Source organism: Trypanosoma melophagium (assembly GCF_022059095.1).
Source record: "Trypanosoma melophagium isolate St. Kilda chromosome Unknown ctg6segment0, whole genome shotgun sequence".
Classification (NCBI taxonomy): domain Eukaryota; phylum Euglenozoa; class Kinetoplastea; order Trypanosomatida; family Trypanosomatidae; genus Trypanosoma; species Trypanosoma melophagium.
This window is the reverse complement of record NW_027125189.1, coordinates 1-17,627: the sequence shown is the minus strand read 5'-3', so window position 1 is coordinate 17,627 and position 17,627 is coordinate 1. Positions and strand designations below refer to the sequence as shown.

At 37.2% G+C, this 17,627-nt stretch overlaps 11 protein-coding genes across 11 annotated transcripts; all 11 read right to left on the bottom strand.

The window, feature by feature from the left end:
- Window positions 1–79: 79 nt before the first annotated feature.
- Window positions 80–2,137, bottom strand: LSM04_005772 (uncharacterized protein; the record flags this gene model as incomplete). The annotated part of the gene is made up of 1 exon (XM_067332163.1): window positions 80–2,137. The coding sequence occupies one exon, from the start codon at window positions 2,135–2,137 to the stop codon at window positions 80–82; it is 2,058 nt and encodes a 685-aa protein (XP_067186948.1).
- Window positions 2,138–2,371: 234 nt separating this feature from the next.
- LSM04_008903 (DnaJ domain) lies at window positions 2,372–3,313 on the bottom strand (the record flags this gene model as incomplete). The annotated part of the gene is made up of 1 exon (XM_067332162.1): window positions 2,372–3,313. The coding sequence occupies one exon, from the start codon at window positions 3,311–3,313 to the stop codon at window positions 2,372–2,374; it is 942 nt and encodes a 313-aa protein (XP_067187091.1).
- A 287-nt stretch (window positions 3,314–3,600) lies between these two features.
- Window positions 3,601–4,746, bottom strand: LSM04_003960 (uncharacterized protein; the record flags this gene model as incomplete). The annotated part of the gene is made up of 1 exon (XM_067332161.1): window positions 3,601–4,746. The coding sequence occupies one exon, from the start codon at window positions 4,744–4,746 to the stop codon at window positions 3,601–3,603; it is 1,146 nt and encodes a 381-aa protein (XP_067186860.1).
- A 958-nt stretch (window positions 4,747–5,704) lies between these two features.
- LSM04_002207 (Helicase) lies at window positions 5,705–7,351 on the bottom strand (the record flags this gene model as incomplete). Its single annotated transcript, XM_067332160.1, has 1 exon — window positions 5,705–7,351. The coding sequence occupies one exon, from the start codon at window positions 7,349–7,351 to the stop codon at window positions 5,705–5,707; it is 1,647 nt and encodes a 548-aa protein (XP_067186797.1).
- Window positions 7,352–7,598: 247 nt separating this feature from the next.
- Window positions 7,599–7,925, bottom strand: LSM04_007144 (uncharacterized protein; the record flags this gene model as incomplete). Its single annotated transcript, XM_067332158.1, has 1 exon — window positions 7,599–7,925. One exon carries the CDS (start codon window positions 7,923–7,925, stop codon window positions 7,599–7,601), a length of 327 nt encoding a protein of 108 aa, XP_067187004.1.
- A 538-nt stretch (window positions 7,926–8,463) lies between these two features.
- Window positions 8,464–9,843, bottom strand: LSM04_006005 (Transmembrane protein TauE-like; the record flags this gene model as incomplete). Its single annotated transcript, XM_067332157.1, has 1 exon — window positions 8,464–9,843. The coding sequence occupies one exon, from the start codon at window positions 9,841–9,843 to the stop codon at window positions 8,464–8,466; it is 1,380 nt and encodes a 459-aa protein (XP_067186960.1).
- A 263-nt stretch (window positions 9,844–10,106) lies between these two features.
- Window positions 10,107–10,535, bottom strand: LSM04_004364 (uncharacterized protein; the record flags this gene model as incomplete). Its single annotated transcript, XM_067332156.1, has 1 exon — window positions 10,107–10,535. One exon carries the CDS (start codon window positions 10,533–10,535, stop codon window positions 10,107–10,109), a length of 429 nt encoding a protein of 142 aa, XP_067186885.1.
- Window positions 10,536–11,167: 632 nt separating this feature from the next.
- Window positions 11,168–11,620, bottom strand: LSM04_005712 (Profilin; the record flags this gene model as incomplete). The annotated part of the gene is made up of 1 exon (XM_067332155.1): window positions 11,168–11,620. One exon carries the CDS (start codon window positions 11,618–11,620, stop codon window positions 11,168–11,170), a length of 453 nt encoding a protein of 150 aa, XP_067186946.1.
- Window positions 11,621–12,039: 419 nt separating this feature from the next.
- Window positions 12,040–13,173, bottom strand: LSM04_006094 (CDC50/LEM3 family; the record flags this gene model as incomplete). Its single annotated transcript, XM_067332154.1, has 1 exon — window positions 12,040–13,173. One exon carries the CDS (start codon window positions 13,171–13,173, stop codon window positions 12,040–12,042), a length of 1,134 nt encoding a protein of 377 aa, XP_067186965.1.
- A 334-nt stretch (window positions 13,174–13,507) lies between these two features.
- Window positions 13,508–14,275, bottom strand: LSM04_000955 (uncharacterized protein; the record flags this gene model as incomplete). Its single annotated transcript, XM_067332153.1, has 1 exon — window positions 13,508–14,275. The coding sequence occupies one exon, from the start codon at window positions 14,273–14,275 to the stop codon at window positions 13,508–13,510; it is 768 nt and encodes a 255-aa protein (XP_067186740.1).
- A 461-nt stretch (window positions 14,276–14,736) lies between these two features.
- On the bottom strand, window positions 14,737–15,342 carry LSM04_004027 (Small GTPase; the record flags this gene model as incomplete). Its single annotated transcript, XM_067332152.1, has 1 exon — window positions 14,737–15,342. One exon carries the CDS (start codon window positions 15,340–15,342, stop codon window positions 14,737–14,739), a length of 606 nt encoding a protein of 201 aa, XP_067186865.1.
- Window positions 15,343–17,627: the final 2,285 nt, after the last annotated feature.

The following is a 17,627-nucleotide window of genomic DNA, read 5'->3' as shown; positions in this document are numbered from 1 at the left end:
CACCAATCTCATTTGTATTGTATTGGAATTTACACAAAGATAAAAATTTAAAAGAAAAAAAATCAAATGTTGAAGACTGTCATGCCTTTTCTATACATTGTTCAATCAGGTTTGCAAGTTTTTTTGCGTTTGAAACAAAAGGTGAGGGGTTAATAAAGACAGCAATTCCAAGTAAGAATTTTTTAAATGCATCTTTACTTATCTTTCCGGGAACAGCACCAATCTGAAATAAGGATTCAACCTCTTCACTATGAAAAGCAAATTTTCGAATCAAGAACAACTTCATAGATTCCTTTGAAAGAAACATTGGAAAACGTTTCTCCTTAAAATTTGCAAAAATATTAGATACATCTGATTCATGTTCATTAAAATATTTTTCAACTTCTTCGTCACAAAGCACTGAAAAGAGTTCTTCCTTAGGGTCAGTATCGTAGTGATTCTCTATGTGTTCTACAAGGCTAGTAATTGTCCATGAATTCAACTGTGAAACCTTTGTCAAATAGTTTATCATATCTGAAACAGAGTTAATACCCTGAGAAGGATATAAAGCACGAACTACTTGACGATCCTGAGGTTCAACTATTGCAGAAATACAACCTTCAATCTTTTCACGTTTTAAAGGAACTCCACTAGCGGCAAGCTCACAAAACACTCTACCCAAATAATCATGAACCTGATTAAGCTCTTCAGCAGCCAAACAACTTTGTATTGCATTAAGATAAGTCCCACTAGTCTCTGAACATCGATGAAGTGAATCAATACCTGCTGTCACATGTGCCACCATTTCTTTACCATGTTCTTTACACGAATCAACAGGAGAATTATTACCGGAACCTACATGATTATGTGAAAACAATGAACAATGACCACCATCATTAACACAAGAAAGAAACCTAATAGTCAGAGTATATTTTTGCTGATCATCACGAACTGCGTCTACTAACCTTAATGGTGGTGCAACCGGTTTGCAGGCACGTGACACCATTGTAATGAGTTCATCTGGTCCGATTCGATCAGCCACCATAACTCCCAATTTTGCTTTAGTAATGTATTGACAAATCGTATTTTTATCTATTTTCCATTTACGTCTCTGTGCTTCTTTCGAGTACAAAGTTGCAGTATCTGTTATATTTTGAGTAGTAGATTGTGCATCCAAACGAAGATTACCAATCACAGCAGGTTGAGATTCATTAGTGTCACAAAATATCTTTGTAACTGCTTCATTCCAACTTTTCCAATGAGCATGCAGAGATAAATCAGTCTCCTGCAAAATATCTTCAAGTACTTTTAGTTTATTTTCAGTCTCCATACAACGTTCTCTTGTTATTTCTAATAAACGATTTTTTTCACGAACCTCTTCAAGTATACGTTCATGACGACTTTTAGTAGCTTGCTCAAGTAAATATAAATCTTCCAGCTCTTTCGCTAATGCACCATGTTTTGAAAGTTTTTCTCTAAGTGTTACTTCATGTGCATAACGACGCCATCTTTTAATAATCGTAGGAACTATACGCAAAGCTGTACCTCGTGCAGCTAAGCGTTGAAATCCCTTTTTTCTGACATTCACAAGATTACAAAGTGCCCTCCAAGCCCTAAAACACATTTTCTTCCATAAGTTATCCAGTTTACGAACGACACGTATCATAACTTCTTCTTCTAGGGCGGCTCGATGCTGAAGAGAAGAAGCCAGTGCAATATGATAATTATATTTCTGTAAAATACGAGCAAAACACTCTGCATATGATCTTCGTTGAATAACCTCACCATTATTTAGGGTTTGAGTCCTTGTAAACATTACTGCTGGGAGAATCTCATGTAGTGCCTTTGCGAGAAGTTCGCCATACATTCCCAAACCAGAAGCACAGCGATTAAGTACCGGTAAAACAGTTGCAAGAAGAAGTTCTTCTTTAATATCCTCTGAGGTCCCATATCCGCTCAACTGTTTCAAAAGTATTTCAGAAGCTACAAAAGGACTTCGGTGTAAATCTAACTCTTGTTCCACATGATCAGACCACCACTTGATTCTCACTAGAGTTGCCTCATCCTTTTCAACACCATCAAATGGATCAAATGAAGCGCCATGCTCTGTTTGGGAATTCCATAAATTCATTTTTATATTATGCGTTGCTATGCTCATTGAAAAAAAAAACAAGTCAGATGCCAATCCAGTTTCTACACTAAGAAAGAACAAATTAATAATTAAAAAGAGGAAAAAAAAGAATAGAATTGAATTTATAGTTCAGGTATATAAACAAAAAAAAAGATATCTTCAATTGCATTGAATTGCAAAAATAACGAAGCCAAGAAAAGAAAAATGAACAAAGACGAAAAAAAAGTGTGTGATTAGACACTCACCCTCCCAATGACACTATCAATGGCTCAAGATTCCTTGTCGGAATCTTACTGTGAGTGAATTCCTAAATAATCCAGTGAAGAACCACTTCCATAACTTGACAAAAAGAACCAACAGAAGCATTGTAAACAGTACTCGTTGCAAAAATAGACGGTATTGTGATTGAACACTCATCTGAGTAAGACGTTGAAAATCCTCATTTAATTTCCGTTGAGTAACGGATGCAAAGGAAATCATTTCTTCAGCAAGTTGTGATTGCTGTGCACTGCGTGCTCCTCGACGTAGAAGCTCACCTCTTAATTCATGCACCTGTTCCCAGACGTTTTTCACAAAGCTTTTTCGCAGCCATCTTTCCCTTACAGTAATTTCATTAAGCATCACTGTCTTACGAAAAAAACGTCCCTTCTCCACGGCCAATTCATAACGGTTACACATACTTTTCACAGCTTCTTCGGTATCTTGTTTGAATCGTATCCAGTCAGATTCGATTTCTTGAAGCGAACGAGACTTTCGAAACGCAGCGGATTGTTCACTAGTTTTTGCGTTTCGTCGAAATACTCCACCAGATCGTCCAAGTTCATCATCGCTACGGGCCCGAGCATTCCTATGTCGTTGAAAAGTGTCATTTCCATTCATATTCGCTTCAGACTCTTTTAAACGTTGAATCAACTTATTATGATGGTCCTTTACAATTTTATAGGCTGCATTAACCTCTGACATTCTCTCATGTGAACCACCTGGTTGATCAGGATGGTTTCTAACCACAAGATCCCTGAATTGCTTTGAGACATCATCTAGAGTCGTTGCGTTAGTAACGGTAATTTCGAGAACATCGTAGGGATTCTTTCCCTCTGGTGTACAAGGAAGTTCCTTGCTGGCATTAACAAAGGCTTTGCTCTGAAACACACATCGGATGCTTTCGCGTGGAGTTAGCTTAAGTACTAGGCGGAAACGAAACATTTACCTTGATATTCTAAACTCCCCCCCCCCCTCCTCCCCTCCGTACGTCTTCCTGTAATATTACATAATAAAGAAATTGAGGGAAAGGGGATTGTAGAGAAGAAAGATTTAAATATATATATTAAATTAAAATAAGGAATAAAGCAGAACTATAGGATATTGCATAATTCAAAGATTCAACCTCAAACAAACAAACAAACAGAAAAACAACAACAACAACAACAGCAAACATATAAAATAAAAGGTGCCACACTTTTCTTTCTCTAATTAAGACGAATCTTTTTGTTTTACAAGGCGTTAAACTGTTCCTTTGCTAGCTGAATGTTCTCCAAAAGTCCCATCATATCATGGTCTGTAGGTGTAGAGACGACTTTCTTTTTGCCGACATACTTTGCAGCAGTAGACAAATCGTACGTTACGCATGTCCCATCAGGGAAGACAGTTGTACGCACTGAACACCCACCATCACTTGAAAAGGGAAACATATCCACCAATTTATTTGAAGCATCAACCTTTTCTTCAGTTTCTATCCATAGATTTACACTAACAGCTCTAAGAGAGCGGGGTGGAGGTGAATCTACCTTTGTGATTTCTTTCCTTGCGCATTTTGGAGGAGGTTCAACTACAGAACACTCTGTGGATTCCCTTTCCCTCGAGATAACCTCCTCATGTGCCTCTGTTGTCATCATCATTACTTTTCCTTCATCTGCCTTTAATACAGAACATACTGTAACTCTATCTACTTTTTGCCTCTCACCCAGTTTACATGGACCTGCGGCCTCATCTTGGAAAAGTAAATAAATTGTGAATCCCTTCCGAATTAACCGCTCAACCTTATATCCATACCTATTCCCATGTGGAGCAGAACACACATAAAAAATACGATTTCCATACTCCACTATATAAAGGCTTTTCCATGAAAATACTTCACTATTACCAACCTGACTATCATCATTTCTTTCAGAAACAGAAGCCGGTTTAGCTTGTCGCCTTTCCTCACGCAGCTTATTCTGCGATCTAACTGAAACAGCATCAGTAGTAGAAGTACCAGTAGAAACACTTATCTCTCGCTTAAGAAGATCATCAAATTTGGCTTCAACAATGTCTCGCTCCTCATTTCCAACGATAAAAAAGGTCCTGGAGGATGCTCCTCTGTTGACAACAATTTTTCGTGCCTTTACTGAATCATATATTACTGCAAAACGTTCAATTCTAGATGTTTCAGAAATATCAACCTCCAGTAGAGCACCCATATCTTCAGTGTACCAAGGTAAAACGCTATGAACATCACCATCTACAAGGTACAACCAATGACATGTGCAGTTTTTCCACTCCGGCTGAAGTCGCTTCCCAGCAACTGGCTGACATAGCCAATAGGTTTCCTCTCCCGCCAGAGCAACGGCAAGAAGCGTTACTTCCTCACCTTCACCCATCCTCGACTACTCATATATTTTTTTGAATTGTTCATCACATTACAGAACGAAAAAATAAAAATAAAGATATTTAAGAAAGAAAAAAAGCATACAAACAAAGCAACCTTCACCCATTCTAATGGTAGAAAATAATAGGTAAAGAAAATACATTATTGTTAATCTCTATCTCTGTGTATGTGTGTGTATTATGTATACAAATGTCCACTCAGACCAAAAAAACAAAATTTAGGTTAAATGGCAAATTCAGCCTTTAGTCAAGGTATTATATATATATATATATATATAATCAGCCCTTTCTTATACGTAGCAACGTCATTCCAAATAAATCTTAAAATTATCGCAATTTGACACCTTAAGCAAAACAAACATAACCCTCTCATGATATTTACCTTAACACACTTTAAGTAAACAACCACATATAGACTTTTTTCTTTCCTCTTCCTTCCAGTGCATCGGTGTTTCATCTACTACTGCGCATGAATAGACCTCATACTAGTAATTTACACTCTGACCTTCGCAATGCTTCAGAAAATAAATAAATAAAAACGTCAAATCATTACAACTACACATTCAATGAAAAAAAAAACGGAGAAGACTGAGAAACGGTTCAGGAACATAGTATCGAAAAATACAGAGAAATATTATGTCGAGCTCAAGCACTTTGTAACCTTAAAAAGATCCTTACGAGAGATTCGTCACCCGAAAAATAAAAACTCGAAAAAGCCTTTAAACTCGTTAAAGAACATTGTCGTCGTCATTGATATACCTTTTATCCTATCATTTTACCCTTCCTTTCCTTTAACAAAAATTACAAAAAAAAAAAAGCAGTGGTTACAATTTAATAGACTTTAAATCAATAAACTATAATCCAATAAACTTCCAAAAAGTAGAAAAAGAAATAAAGAAAGGAAAAAAATAAAACAAAAAAAAGCTTTTTAATCGAATATAAATATAGAAATTAGATAGTGTTATCATCTGATTCATCCTTATCCGCATTGGTAGCTTCCTGTTCCAGCCTTCGCAGTTGTCTTTGCATACGCTGGCCAGCGACAAGCATCCTCTTTTTAGTATTAACGATCATTCTGTGCGGTGTAGTTCTTTGTAGACGACGACGTGTCTGTCGATCTGACTTTATTTCAAGCATCCAATCCTCAACAGCATTACCAGATTCTTTCATTATGCGAGCTATTGGTGGGATTCGCAGCTTATCATCTTCAGTAAAAAAAGTTATAGCTCTTCCTGTTTTTCCCGCTCTTCCACATCTTCCAATTCGATGAATATAAGATTCAATAGTAGTTGGAATATCAAAATTTATCACAGTACCCACATTTTTAAAATCTATTCCTCTAGAAAGAAGATCTGTTGTAACGAGAACCCATATATTTCCAAGACGAAAATTCATCATAGTCTCATCTCGTTCTTCGTGGGACATTTTAGAGTTCATTACTGCAATATGAAGTCCCTGGCACCTTATTTCGTCATAAAGTTCTTTTGTTCGCTCAATACTTTGAACAAAAATAAGAACTGGTGGGGTAATACCTTCACGAACAATGTTGCGCATAGCCACAATTTTTCCAAGCTCATTACCACAAAACACAAGTTCTTGAGAGACATTTTTGTTAGCTGATGCACGACCAGAAACAATAATACGAATAGGATCTGGACTCATGACTGAACGAGCTATAGTCTCAATTTTTGCACTTAGTGTAGCAGTGAATAATGCAACAACTTTTTCCTTACAGGTACATGCGGTAAGGAGAGAGTCTACAACTTTGATATTATCTGTTGTAGAATCCCATAAACGGTCCCCCTCATCAAATACAAGGTATTGAATGCTACTCAAATCGATGAGTTTTTTTTTCATCATAGAAGCTACACGTCCAGGTGTAGTAACAAAAATATCCTTTTTCCGTGTGGATTGTCCATGTTGAACAAGTTTCCACCTCCGACCTTTCATGAGAAAAAAAATCTCTCTCTCAATTTGTTCAGCAAGTTCCATCGTTGGTGTTACAATGAGTGCACGTACACCAGATTCAGGGTTGGGGGATTTTAACAAATGAAACATAGGAACAAGGAAAGCAATTGTTTTCCCAGAACCAGTTGGAGCACATGCCAGAATATCTCTTTTATTGATTAAAGAAGGGATAGCCTGCATTTGAATTGGAGTAGGAATACGGTGATTTCGTTCAAAAAGATTAGTAACGAGGCGTTCATCAACAGACAATGGTGGTCGAACCAAATCTGAAAAATGTTCGATCGGTTGTGGTATATCAATTCCCTCAACTTCTAATTCGTTTTTACGCCATATGTTTCTTTTTTTCTTGGCACTCATATTTTGAAGGAGAGTATGGTTAGTATTATTTTTGGGTAACTTCACATTTGTTGAACTTGCCTCCTCTGTTAACTTTGAGCTGTTGGTGGAACCAAAAATATCCAGAGTACGACTAGGGGTGGGTATCATCACAGCAAATGCGTCGGCAATTGGATTGGCAGGGGATGTGGGACATTCTTTACTCGCGGAGTCTGTGCGAAACCGCTTCATGGCGGCGCCATGCCTGTTGGGATCAAATCGGGCTCCCGTTACAAGAGAAGAAAAAACATTCATTGCAATTTCTAAATAGTAAAAAAAAAAGTGAGGAGACACATAAAAGATCAAGAAACATGTATAATACAGCGAACACCAAAGTAAGAGATGATGTACAAAAGCAGATTTTCTCTATTTTTCTCTTTAAATTATATTGTCATTTTTCCTTTTCACCTTCTGAGTTAATATTCACTCTCCTAAAATCGCAAACAAAATAATATCACCACCGCGCCGATCACTCACAGAAAAAAAAAATATCTCTCGATACCTACGTGATATACTCCGATCCGTAAAAGCTCTTTACACAATGCTTAAAATATTGCATGGGAAGCCTGCACTTCTGGAAATCATAATCAGTGTTGCGCAGACACAAACCCACAAGACATGACATTGCTGCGCATTGCGGTGGTGGTTCACCCTCATTTTCACCCTTTATTTTCTCATCTTGACCACCATTTATGCGCCAATCATGGATGCAGCGATCAAACGAGGCGCGTTCGTTTACACATTTGAATTCCAATTCACGACTTCCCAAGTTCTTTTCGACGCAGATCCTCCAACTATTTGCTTCATCATCACAAATGTCGGAATCCATTATCTAATAAATAAAATAAAAAATCAAGGGGAGGGGGGGGAAGTAACAATGTGAATTTCCCAACTTACTTTTATTTGAGATATATTCAACAAATATATATTTGTATATAGAATATGCTTTCCTAATTTGGCCAATGGTAACAAATAGATAAAAACAAATAATCTATAGCGGCTCGAATGATTTCACAACACAAAACTTATCAATAAACGATACCGCGCAATAAGGAGAACAAAATCAAATTCTCTATACCGCCGAAGGATCACCCGACAGGACTTACGAAGTGGCAGATTCTAGAGTCCCTTCCACTCTAGACCTCTCCACGCGAAGGGGATTAGGCGGTGGGTGGGAAGGGAAAAAAACAAATCTTAAATCCTTTTCTAATCGTTCAGCCACATGCTCTTTTAGACCACAAAACCCAAGGAAAGAATTAGATTACACAACCCACCAAAGTCTAGACTGTTATCGGCCAAAAACACGATACATATTCTTCCACAAGTTCCCAATAAAATATTCCTATATATATATATATAGTATCACTTTAATGATTTACCCTTAAGGGGCAAATGCGACCAACTCCCATGATTGAGCCACCAGCCCGAACAACCACAATGGCATTATAAATACCATAAATTGTAAGAACAAGGAGAGAACCGCCAATAATCGTAACTAAAGATGCTATAATAAGGTATCTAAGATTGCGTTTTTTTATTTCTCTCATAAAACAGAATTGTCCAAGCGCCGTACTTCCCATTCCAAGGGCGAACAAAACACCACCGTAGTCAATAAGAAGGTGACCTTCAATCAAAAGGCCAATGACATTTGAAAAAGACAAAAAGAAGGTCACCATACCACCAGTAACAGAAGCTTCTTCAGGAATAAGACCTACTTCATACAATACAAATCCCAATACCAATCCTCCTCCAATACCAAGTAAGGCTGCCGCTCCTCCTGCTATTAGCGCCACCAATGGAAATAACATTGTTGTACGATTATTCCAGGAAAATGTTAACGATCTTTTATCCATACGAGATAAACGCCAGCGATAGCAAAAAAAAATAAGAAGATTTATTAAGATAGGCATCACGAAAAACAATATATATAAAGTACCCCCACAAACATTTTTAGATCTCAATACATTAAACAAGACAGTAATAAAGAAAGAGATTAATATACAAATAATCTCTAACAGTGGAAACTGGGGTTGTGAAAATGTGGAGTCACCAGTTTCTTCTTGTGGAACTTCCTCTTCAGGAACAGGTGCATTTGAATCCACTGCTTCTTCGTTGCGCCGATCCCTTTGATATTGGGCAATCATTTTCTGTACGGTACGGTGCAACACAAAGACAAGGAGTACAAATAAAAGGATTAAACGGAGTAAATCCGGACATACCTTGCTTAATATACCTCCAACAAGAGTACCAAGAAATCCAAGTGGTATAAGCAGTGTTACATATTGGTAGTTGATAAGAGGACGTGAACACCGGGGGTTAGGATAACGTTTCCTAACGGCAATAATCATATTTAATGTACTCTGACCACATATGGTTGACTGAGATAAACCCACTGCTGCAGCTATTGGCAACTTCATAAGAGCACAGAACATTGGCACAAGAATACCACCCCCACCCACACCAGCCACAACTGCAACGGAGCAGACACAAAAAGCGCAAAACATCGCTAATCCCGAAAGAAAAGAAAAATTACTGGCAAGAGATCCTACAACACACCTTCCATCCACGCAACGCATGGCACCAGGATAGCAATTACTGGACTCATTACACAAAGCGCAAATGCCTCTTTCAATATCACAAGCGAGTTCTCCACATTGCAGTCGCTGTGTCGTAAAAGAACATTTTTGTCCATACACATCCCGTAAGAAAAACAGTGCAAGAAATAGAAAAGAATAGACAACCTTCATGGTCTATTTTTGTAAAAAGAAGAATAAATAAAAAGAAAAACTAAACACGTAGAATAATGAAAAACTAAATGAATAAGAGAGAGGGATAAAAGGAGAACAGGTCATCTCATAGCATTACAAGGAATTAAAAAAAAACACTTACATACATGCACTCAAAGGTAGAGAAATAATAACAATAATAATAATAATAATAATAATAATAATAATAATAATAATAATAATAATAATAGAAATTGAGGTACTAGATAGAAGATTCAAAGGTACTACAACAACTTGCGACGACCTCGTTTCAACGAAAGACGTATTTTCCTTCTACGTCCAGCATTAATTTTCCATGACCTTCCCGCAAAAGATTGAAACGACCTAATTTGAGTAAACGGGACACCCTCAGGAAATTGAGGGGTTGATGGACCCTTTTTCGCACGCTTGAGGTCGAGAGACCATTGTCTATCAAACCATGGATGTCTTCGTTTCCATACTATTGGTTTGCGACGCCCACGCTGAGCAGGTTGTCCCGTACCACATGTTAATTCTTCTATCTTTGTTGATTCAAACAGTAAAGTAGGCATTTCTTTTCTAGGGAGTAGCGAAAATGGAGTCATGCTAGTGGGCGGAGCCCATGCCACTAACGGAGCGTACGTTGTACACTTTACCCGTGGAAGCAAACAACGAGTGATATTCCTAGACAACATGTTTCTTATAGAAATGAGAGGAACAGAACACGAAAACTAAGGTGATAAAGAACAAAACAGTTAAAACAGTAAAACGGGAAATTTCTAATCGTAATGAGAAAGAAAGAATGTTGAAAAACACGACGACAAAAAGAGAGAGAGAAAGTTAAAGCCATTGCCAACGAAAATTAGAGGCTACTAGGAATGTCTGAAGAACGCTCCATGGTTATATATGGCAACGAGTATTTTGAAAGCACGCTAGACAACACATTTTACAATGCGTCATTAACGGTGGAACGCACCAAGGACATACCAATCGGTTGCAAGATATACATAGTCTAGAGCATAGAAAGCAAGTGCCTCGGCCACAAGGACACATTATGGCATATTGGCAAGAATGCATAAATGCCTAAAAAAAAAAAGGAAGAAAGAGAGAAAGAGAGAGAAAGGAGAGTGCGGAAAAATGATAAATAGAATTTGAAAACGATACAAAGCATGACACATTTTTTCACCACTAAAAAAAAAACATTTTTACTACCAATTCTACAGTGACTACAAAGTAGAAATAAAAAAAAATTTTCCGTAGAAAAAAAAGAAAAACAAACTTCCGCTAATTAGTTATCATACTAATAATATCTATAAGGTAGAACTATCTAGTAATCCAAACTTATGAGATACTCTGCAATCCTCTTTACTGTTGAGTTACAATCTGCTGGATTAACAACAGCCTCTGTGTTTCCTGTTTTTTGAAGGTCTTGTTGCAAGGATGACGCATCCCCAGGATTCCCATAAACAGCAATAATAGCGGTCTGCTTTGATGTATATATACAACCTCCTGCAGCACCCTTCTTAAAAAAGATATACTTCATTTGTCCATCGACACCTGCCTGAAGACCGAAAAACTTTACACCGTAAATAGTTACACCTGAAGACTGCACGAGAGACAAGTCATCCAGACATTTCAATATATGAGCAACTTCCTCCGGTTGTGGAATATAAGTTCCTCCATAGGCCCAATAACTGCCATCAGATAACCCGACGATGGCCGCACTGTGCATGAAGCCACTGCCTATAAGGCTGTCATCAATATACGCTTGCCAAGACATTTGAAACTTGTAGTTATTTAATAGTTTTTCTTCTTCACCTTGATCCTGTATTGCAAGATTATTTGGAGAAAAAGAAGAAACGAGCTTTTTGTTTCTTTGTACAGAAAGTTATTTAAATAAATATTACAAAATTAAGATGTCTTCTTCAGCAGCAAAGGAAAACCCCATTTTTATTTTGAACCATTAACCCTCCACACCAAAAAAAAGGAAAGGGTCACTTTGACAAATATGTGGCGAACACTAACACCATTTCGTGAAGAAAAATACTAAAAAAAAAATCAAGAAAAAAAAACCTCACTCATATATGTCGACAGTTAACTCAGGAAGCTAATTTCTTTCCCTCTTAAAAAAAAAAAAAAACGCGGAAAAAAAAAACGCAAAAGCACTGTACACCATTTTAGATCCTAAAAGCCGACAACCTAACATCGTTTTAATTGCACATACTGCAAGATGATAACACTTATACAAAGAACAAATGAGATACATCCCATAACAAGGAATAATACTCCCATGACAGAGTTTTTCCCGCCATACCAACTTCGTGTCATCAAAACCACATGTTTTTCACCTGAAAAAGAAAAAACATCGAAGTTTTCCAGAATATCAATGAAATAATCACCTGGCAGAAGGTCAGTTGTAATTATGCGATACATTTTGGTAAAATCAGACATGTAAGATAAAGAAGCCCATACAAGAAAATCCTCATCAGTTGCTGAAGGAATACGATGTCCAGGTTCCTCATAATAATATCCCTTTTCTTTATAAGGATTATCCGAACTGGGATCCCCTCCGGTAGCCCACAAAGCATCATTTGAACGCACACCTTCCGCTGAATGAAAAAGATATATATCACTTGGTAATGCAATTCCTTTCTTTTTACAATGATTTCTTTCTTCTAAACTGTTACCAAGTGCATCAAATGCATGTCCAGCACATACCAATTCAGCGTAATCAGGAACATCATTGGAATCTTCAGCCCCTCCAGAGGATGGCAATCGATACAAACTCATGGAATCGTTAAAAAGACTCCATGCAACTGCACCACATGGAAAATATATCCCATCAATACTCTTTCCATGAATTTCACCAGGATATCTAAAGGGTCTGCAATCATCATTTACCGAATTAGCATCTCCTTCTAATTGTGCCAAATCTCTGGAAACTGCATAATTGCGAAAGTTTTGATGAAATCCTACAATTCTGTATTGTAGGTAAATAGGAGATGCGAGACTTTTTGAAAGAGAAAAAGACCTTCTAACTCGAGCTCCAGTAGAAAAGTTAGAATTGTTGAAGTCAAATTCTTGAGGATATAGACCAGATGGTCCGACACGATACTGGTAATTGTTCACATTGTCGTATCTGATACTAATCTCAAAAACAGCATCGCTTACCTTAATAATAATGACTCCAACGGGTATGAAAACCACTGCCAGCAAAACAAGAGTCACAAAGACGGGACAAACAGAATGCCGCGGATATATACTCCTACAGGCTCGTTCAAAGCAACTTTTTTTGTGTAGCTTTTTCGGAGATGCTTCAGTAAATTCAGACATTTTTTTATTTTCCCAGAGAAAACAAACACAAATTTATATCTTTTTTTAATGGCCAAAAAAAAAAAAAACACCAAAAAGCGAAAAAAAGCGAAAAAAAAGAAAACCAAACAAGGAGAACAAAAGAAACAGAACAAATAGTAATAATAATAATAATAATAATAATAATAATAATAATAATAATAATAATAATAATAATAATAATAATAATAATAATAATAATAATAATAATAATACCATTTATGGTAATAACAGTAGTAGTAATAGCACTCCAATCACAAAAAAAAAAAATTACGAAGAGAGGACAGTTCATTCATCTGAACGAGAAAAAAAAAAACTAATGCAACTTCTTTTTTACATACATAACATGATCGCCACCATCAACTCGACACACCAGACCACCAGAAAAAAAAACGGGTTTTTTATAAGACAGGGCAACATGTTTTGGTGGTTGTTTCTGTTGGCTCGGAAGACAATTTTCACAAACTTCATTTAGAAAGCGAACATAATCTTCAGGTTTTCGTGTTCTCGTCCAATTATCTGCTAATTCCAGCATAGAAACAGCAAAAGAACCAAATGGGACGCCATTACTACCTCTTTTGTCATAAATAAAATCTTCTGAAACAGCTGCAGATGTGGCAGTTATCGCGCTAACATTATCAATTCCAAGCAGATAAGAATACATTTTAAAATGAAAAGTTTTGTAATCATCCTCTTTAATAAGACCGTTAGAAACGCCCCCTAAACCATCCCAAAGAGCCTCAATAGATATTTTTATTTCCGCATTAAGTGAGACTTTCCTACGGAGTGCATCAACTTCTTCTGCAGTTAGTTTGGAATCAAACATAGAGGCGACACGAGCCCATTTCTCTTCTTCATCACGAGACTGTAAAAGAGCACCCATAAATTCCTCAACGCGATTTTTACTTGCGTAAGAATCGGAATCTAATAAATCCACGACCACAACTACATACGGATGCCGCAAACTACCCAAAACTCGATGTGAAAAGCTAAACAAACGAGGTGACGAAATAAATATCCTTTCAGCAAAATTTTCGACACTCCAACCAGACTTTCCCTTTAAACGACTAGAATTCGACTTCATACTTCACTCTACAAAGAACAAAAAAAAAGAAATACAGAATAACAATGACTTCCTCTAATAGACCCATAAAAATTACAAAAAAATCACCAAAAAAAAAACACCAAAAAAAAAACACCAAAAAAATCGCAATAATAACAATAATAATAATAACAACAATAAGAGGGATAATAACATTTGCAATAACAGGAATAATAATAACTATTATTATTATTATTATTATTATTATTATTATTATTATTATTATTATTATTATTATTATTATTATTATTATTATTATTATTATTGTTATTATTATATTAATATTATATAGAGAAGCATCAACGAAGAAACAATGAAAAAAGGAATCCGAAAAACAAAACATCATGAGAAGTACACATCAAGAAAAATTGTCAAAAACGGACTACAAAGAAAAAAAAATTGGCGAAATAGAGAAAAAATGACTAAAAAGAAAAACAAATCACTCAGCAACCACACGAATAGCCTCCTCTTGTGATTCCTTCACTAGAAGGTTCGACTGCACTATCTTCCTCCATATTCGTATTCTCGGCAGTAATGGTTAGAGCTGTTTTGGCGACCTTTAAAAATGCTTCACTCACAAACTCCCCTGTTGCAGCAGATGTTTCAAAATGCAGAAGACCATTTTCTAAAGCATATAATGAGGCTTCATTATGTTGAATAGCTCGTTTATCAGAAATATCACTTTTGTTACCTATGAGCATTACGACAACGTCTTTTCCAGCAAGTTGTCGAACATCATTTAACCATTGTGGAACACTTTCATATGAGGATCGCTTTGTGATGTCATAGACAATGAGACAACCCACAGCGCCCCTGTAGTAGCTTCTCGTAACAGATTTATACCTTTCTTGCCCTGCTGTATCCCAAATCTGCAATTTTACTTTGCGGCCAGCGAGTTGAACAATTTTAGAACCAAACTCAACGCCAATCGTCTGCGCCTGCTCCTCTGAAAATGTATCTTCAACAAACCTATGGAGGAGGGATGATTTTCCTGTTCCACTATCTCCAACAACTATTAGTTTCATCAATTGTTGGTATTTTTCTGACATTTCTGCCTACACTTTGTTTTTTTTTACAAAAAAAAAAAAAGGAAAAAAAAAGAAGAAACAGATGAAAAAAAAATACAAAAAAAAGAAAATAAAAAAAAACAACACCAACTTGCAAAGATACCCCGCCCACAACAACCCCCACCTAAAATATCAAAAAAAAGAAAAAAAAGAAACGCACCAACACACAACAGAAGCAAAGGAAAGAAAGACGCCAAACCACCCATCGCAACAACGACAAAAAAACATCTACAGAAAAAAAAACAAGAAAAAAAGCTGGCCCGGCGCCACCCGGGGAAAAGACAGAATTCCCCCCTGGGCCCCGCCGGCCGTTTTTTCCAACCCCTCCCGCAACCGCTCCGGGGCGTTGTCTTTCTCCCCGGGGACGGGGCGGTCTGGACCCTTCTTTCCGGCGTCCGCTCTGACGTGCCCCGCGGGGCCGGGGGAGGGGAGGAAACCGCAGGGCCTTTGCCCCTGAAGCGCGAAAAAAGTGTGAAGAAGTTTTTTTTTGTGCATGATAAGAACATGTAAAGGAAAAAGAGTAAACTTTTTATTAATTTTTTGGGTTGGGAGTATGTTTAAAGGATAAAGTATAGGAGTTTTCTTTCTTTTTGAGTATTCACTGGGTAATTGTGGTGGCCAATGTGGGCTGTAAGATGGATTGTTCTCTTATGTTCCTAATGTTAGGATTGGTGGATGTCCCCTGATGGAATGTATGCATCTCTTGTATATTTTCTCTTTTCCTCTTTCTTTCTTTATCCTCCTCTCTGTGCTGGCTGTTGTAGTGTGACTAGTGTATTGGGTGTACTCTTGCCTGTCTAGTGTTATTCATGTTTTGCCAGTGATATGCCACAATAAGTTGCTTTGATTAGTCCTCTCTGGTAAGAGTAGTGTTTTCTTACTTTGTGTATTTGTATATACAACCACTACATTAGTACAAGGTTTATGGTGTGGAGGTCGTGGTCTGCTACAACATGGAGTACTGTAATATTGTATGAGTGATGCTGTCAATGAAAGAGGGGATTTAAGCAGCATTGGTATATTATACTATCGTATGTGTGTTGCTGGAGTTATTTGTCTGCAGTTGTATTGGGTTTATTATTTGAGGCTTGTGAAGAGAATATACGACCGTAAGTGTTTTATACTATTGATGGGTAGAGGGTGCGGTAATTTATTATTTTGCAGTTCATCTTTTCCCTTGTCGTGCGTGAGGAGCAACCACCGACTAGACGATTGGGAAATATGTAAATGTTTGGCTTTTCTTTTCTCATCTTTTATTATTTGAAAGTACGACTTGATGTGTACATCCATGATATGTGAAGTGATTTGGGGGACTTCCTTGTATACATCAGCATCCAACGATTAAGGCTACCAAACAAACACACACACGTAAGGGTATGCCTCTAGTGAGATTCTCGTCTGTGACAATGTACTCTGCAACTGTTTGGGCTCTGCTAGTGCTAAAATGCTCCAGAGTACTGCTGTATTCTCACGGCAGCGTTACAACACTGAGGTTCATGTGTCATGAATACGTTTGACTATTCCATTCTACTCGTGTACCATTTAGAATCTCAACAAAGGACTATTGACGTCAGTTGTGCAACTCCGTTGGGGATGCGCTTGTCAAGTGAAAGGGATTTATTGCCATCGCCTCAGAGGTCCATTACAATGGGTACTGTTCATCAAAGAGAGAAAACAAACATATAATGTAAATGTTCAACAGCGTTAAGTGATATTACCATCTCGTACCAAGTAGATGGACGTCTCCGAAACTTTACTCTCTGCTAAAGCACAAGTACAACACCTCAGATGATGTGGTGTACGCTAAAGCAACAAATAACACCACTCTTCTTGAAGACTTGGAGAGGTAAATACAAACTCTACTAAAGGAACTGATAATACTAGGCATTGCTATCTTAGCGATTATTTCAAGAGTCTCTTTAACTCTCCAGCAGTAGAAGAAGGGAGTATACCGAATGAATATTGTGGATTTTACCGAAAAGATGTCTCTTGCATCTGTATGCAACACCGCAGCAGGATGTACACTGGATGCTTTAACGCAAAGGTGTGTCTGCAATTAAAAAAATAATAATGAGGATTGCCAAAGGGTAGTGTAACACACTCTCCTGTCACGCAGTAGCACATGAAATTACACACACAAACAGATACAGGTTTATATGAGAAGGTTTCGACACAATAAGGTCCTATGATGGTGAAAAGGACACCGTCATTTTTTGCAGATGCAAGAAATCACATTGACATCAGTGCCAAATTTATTAAGCTACATC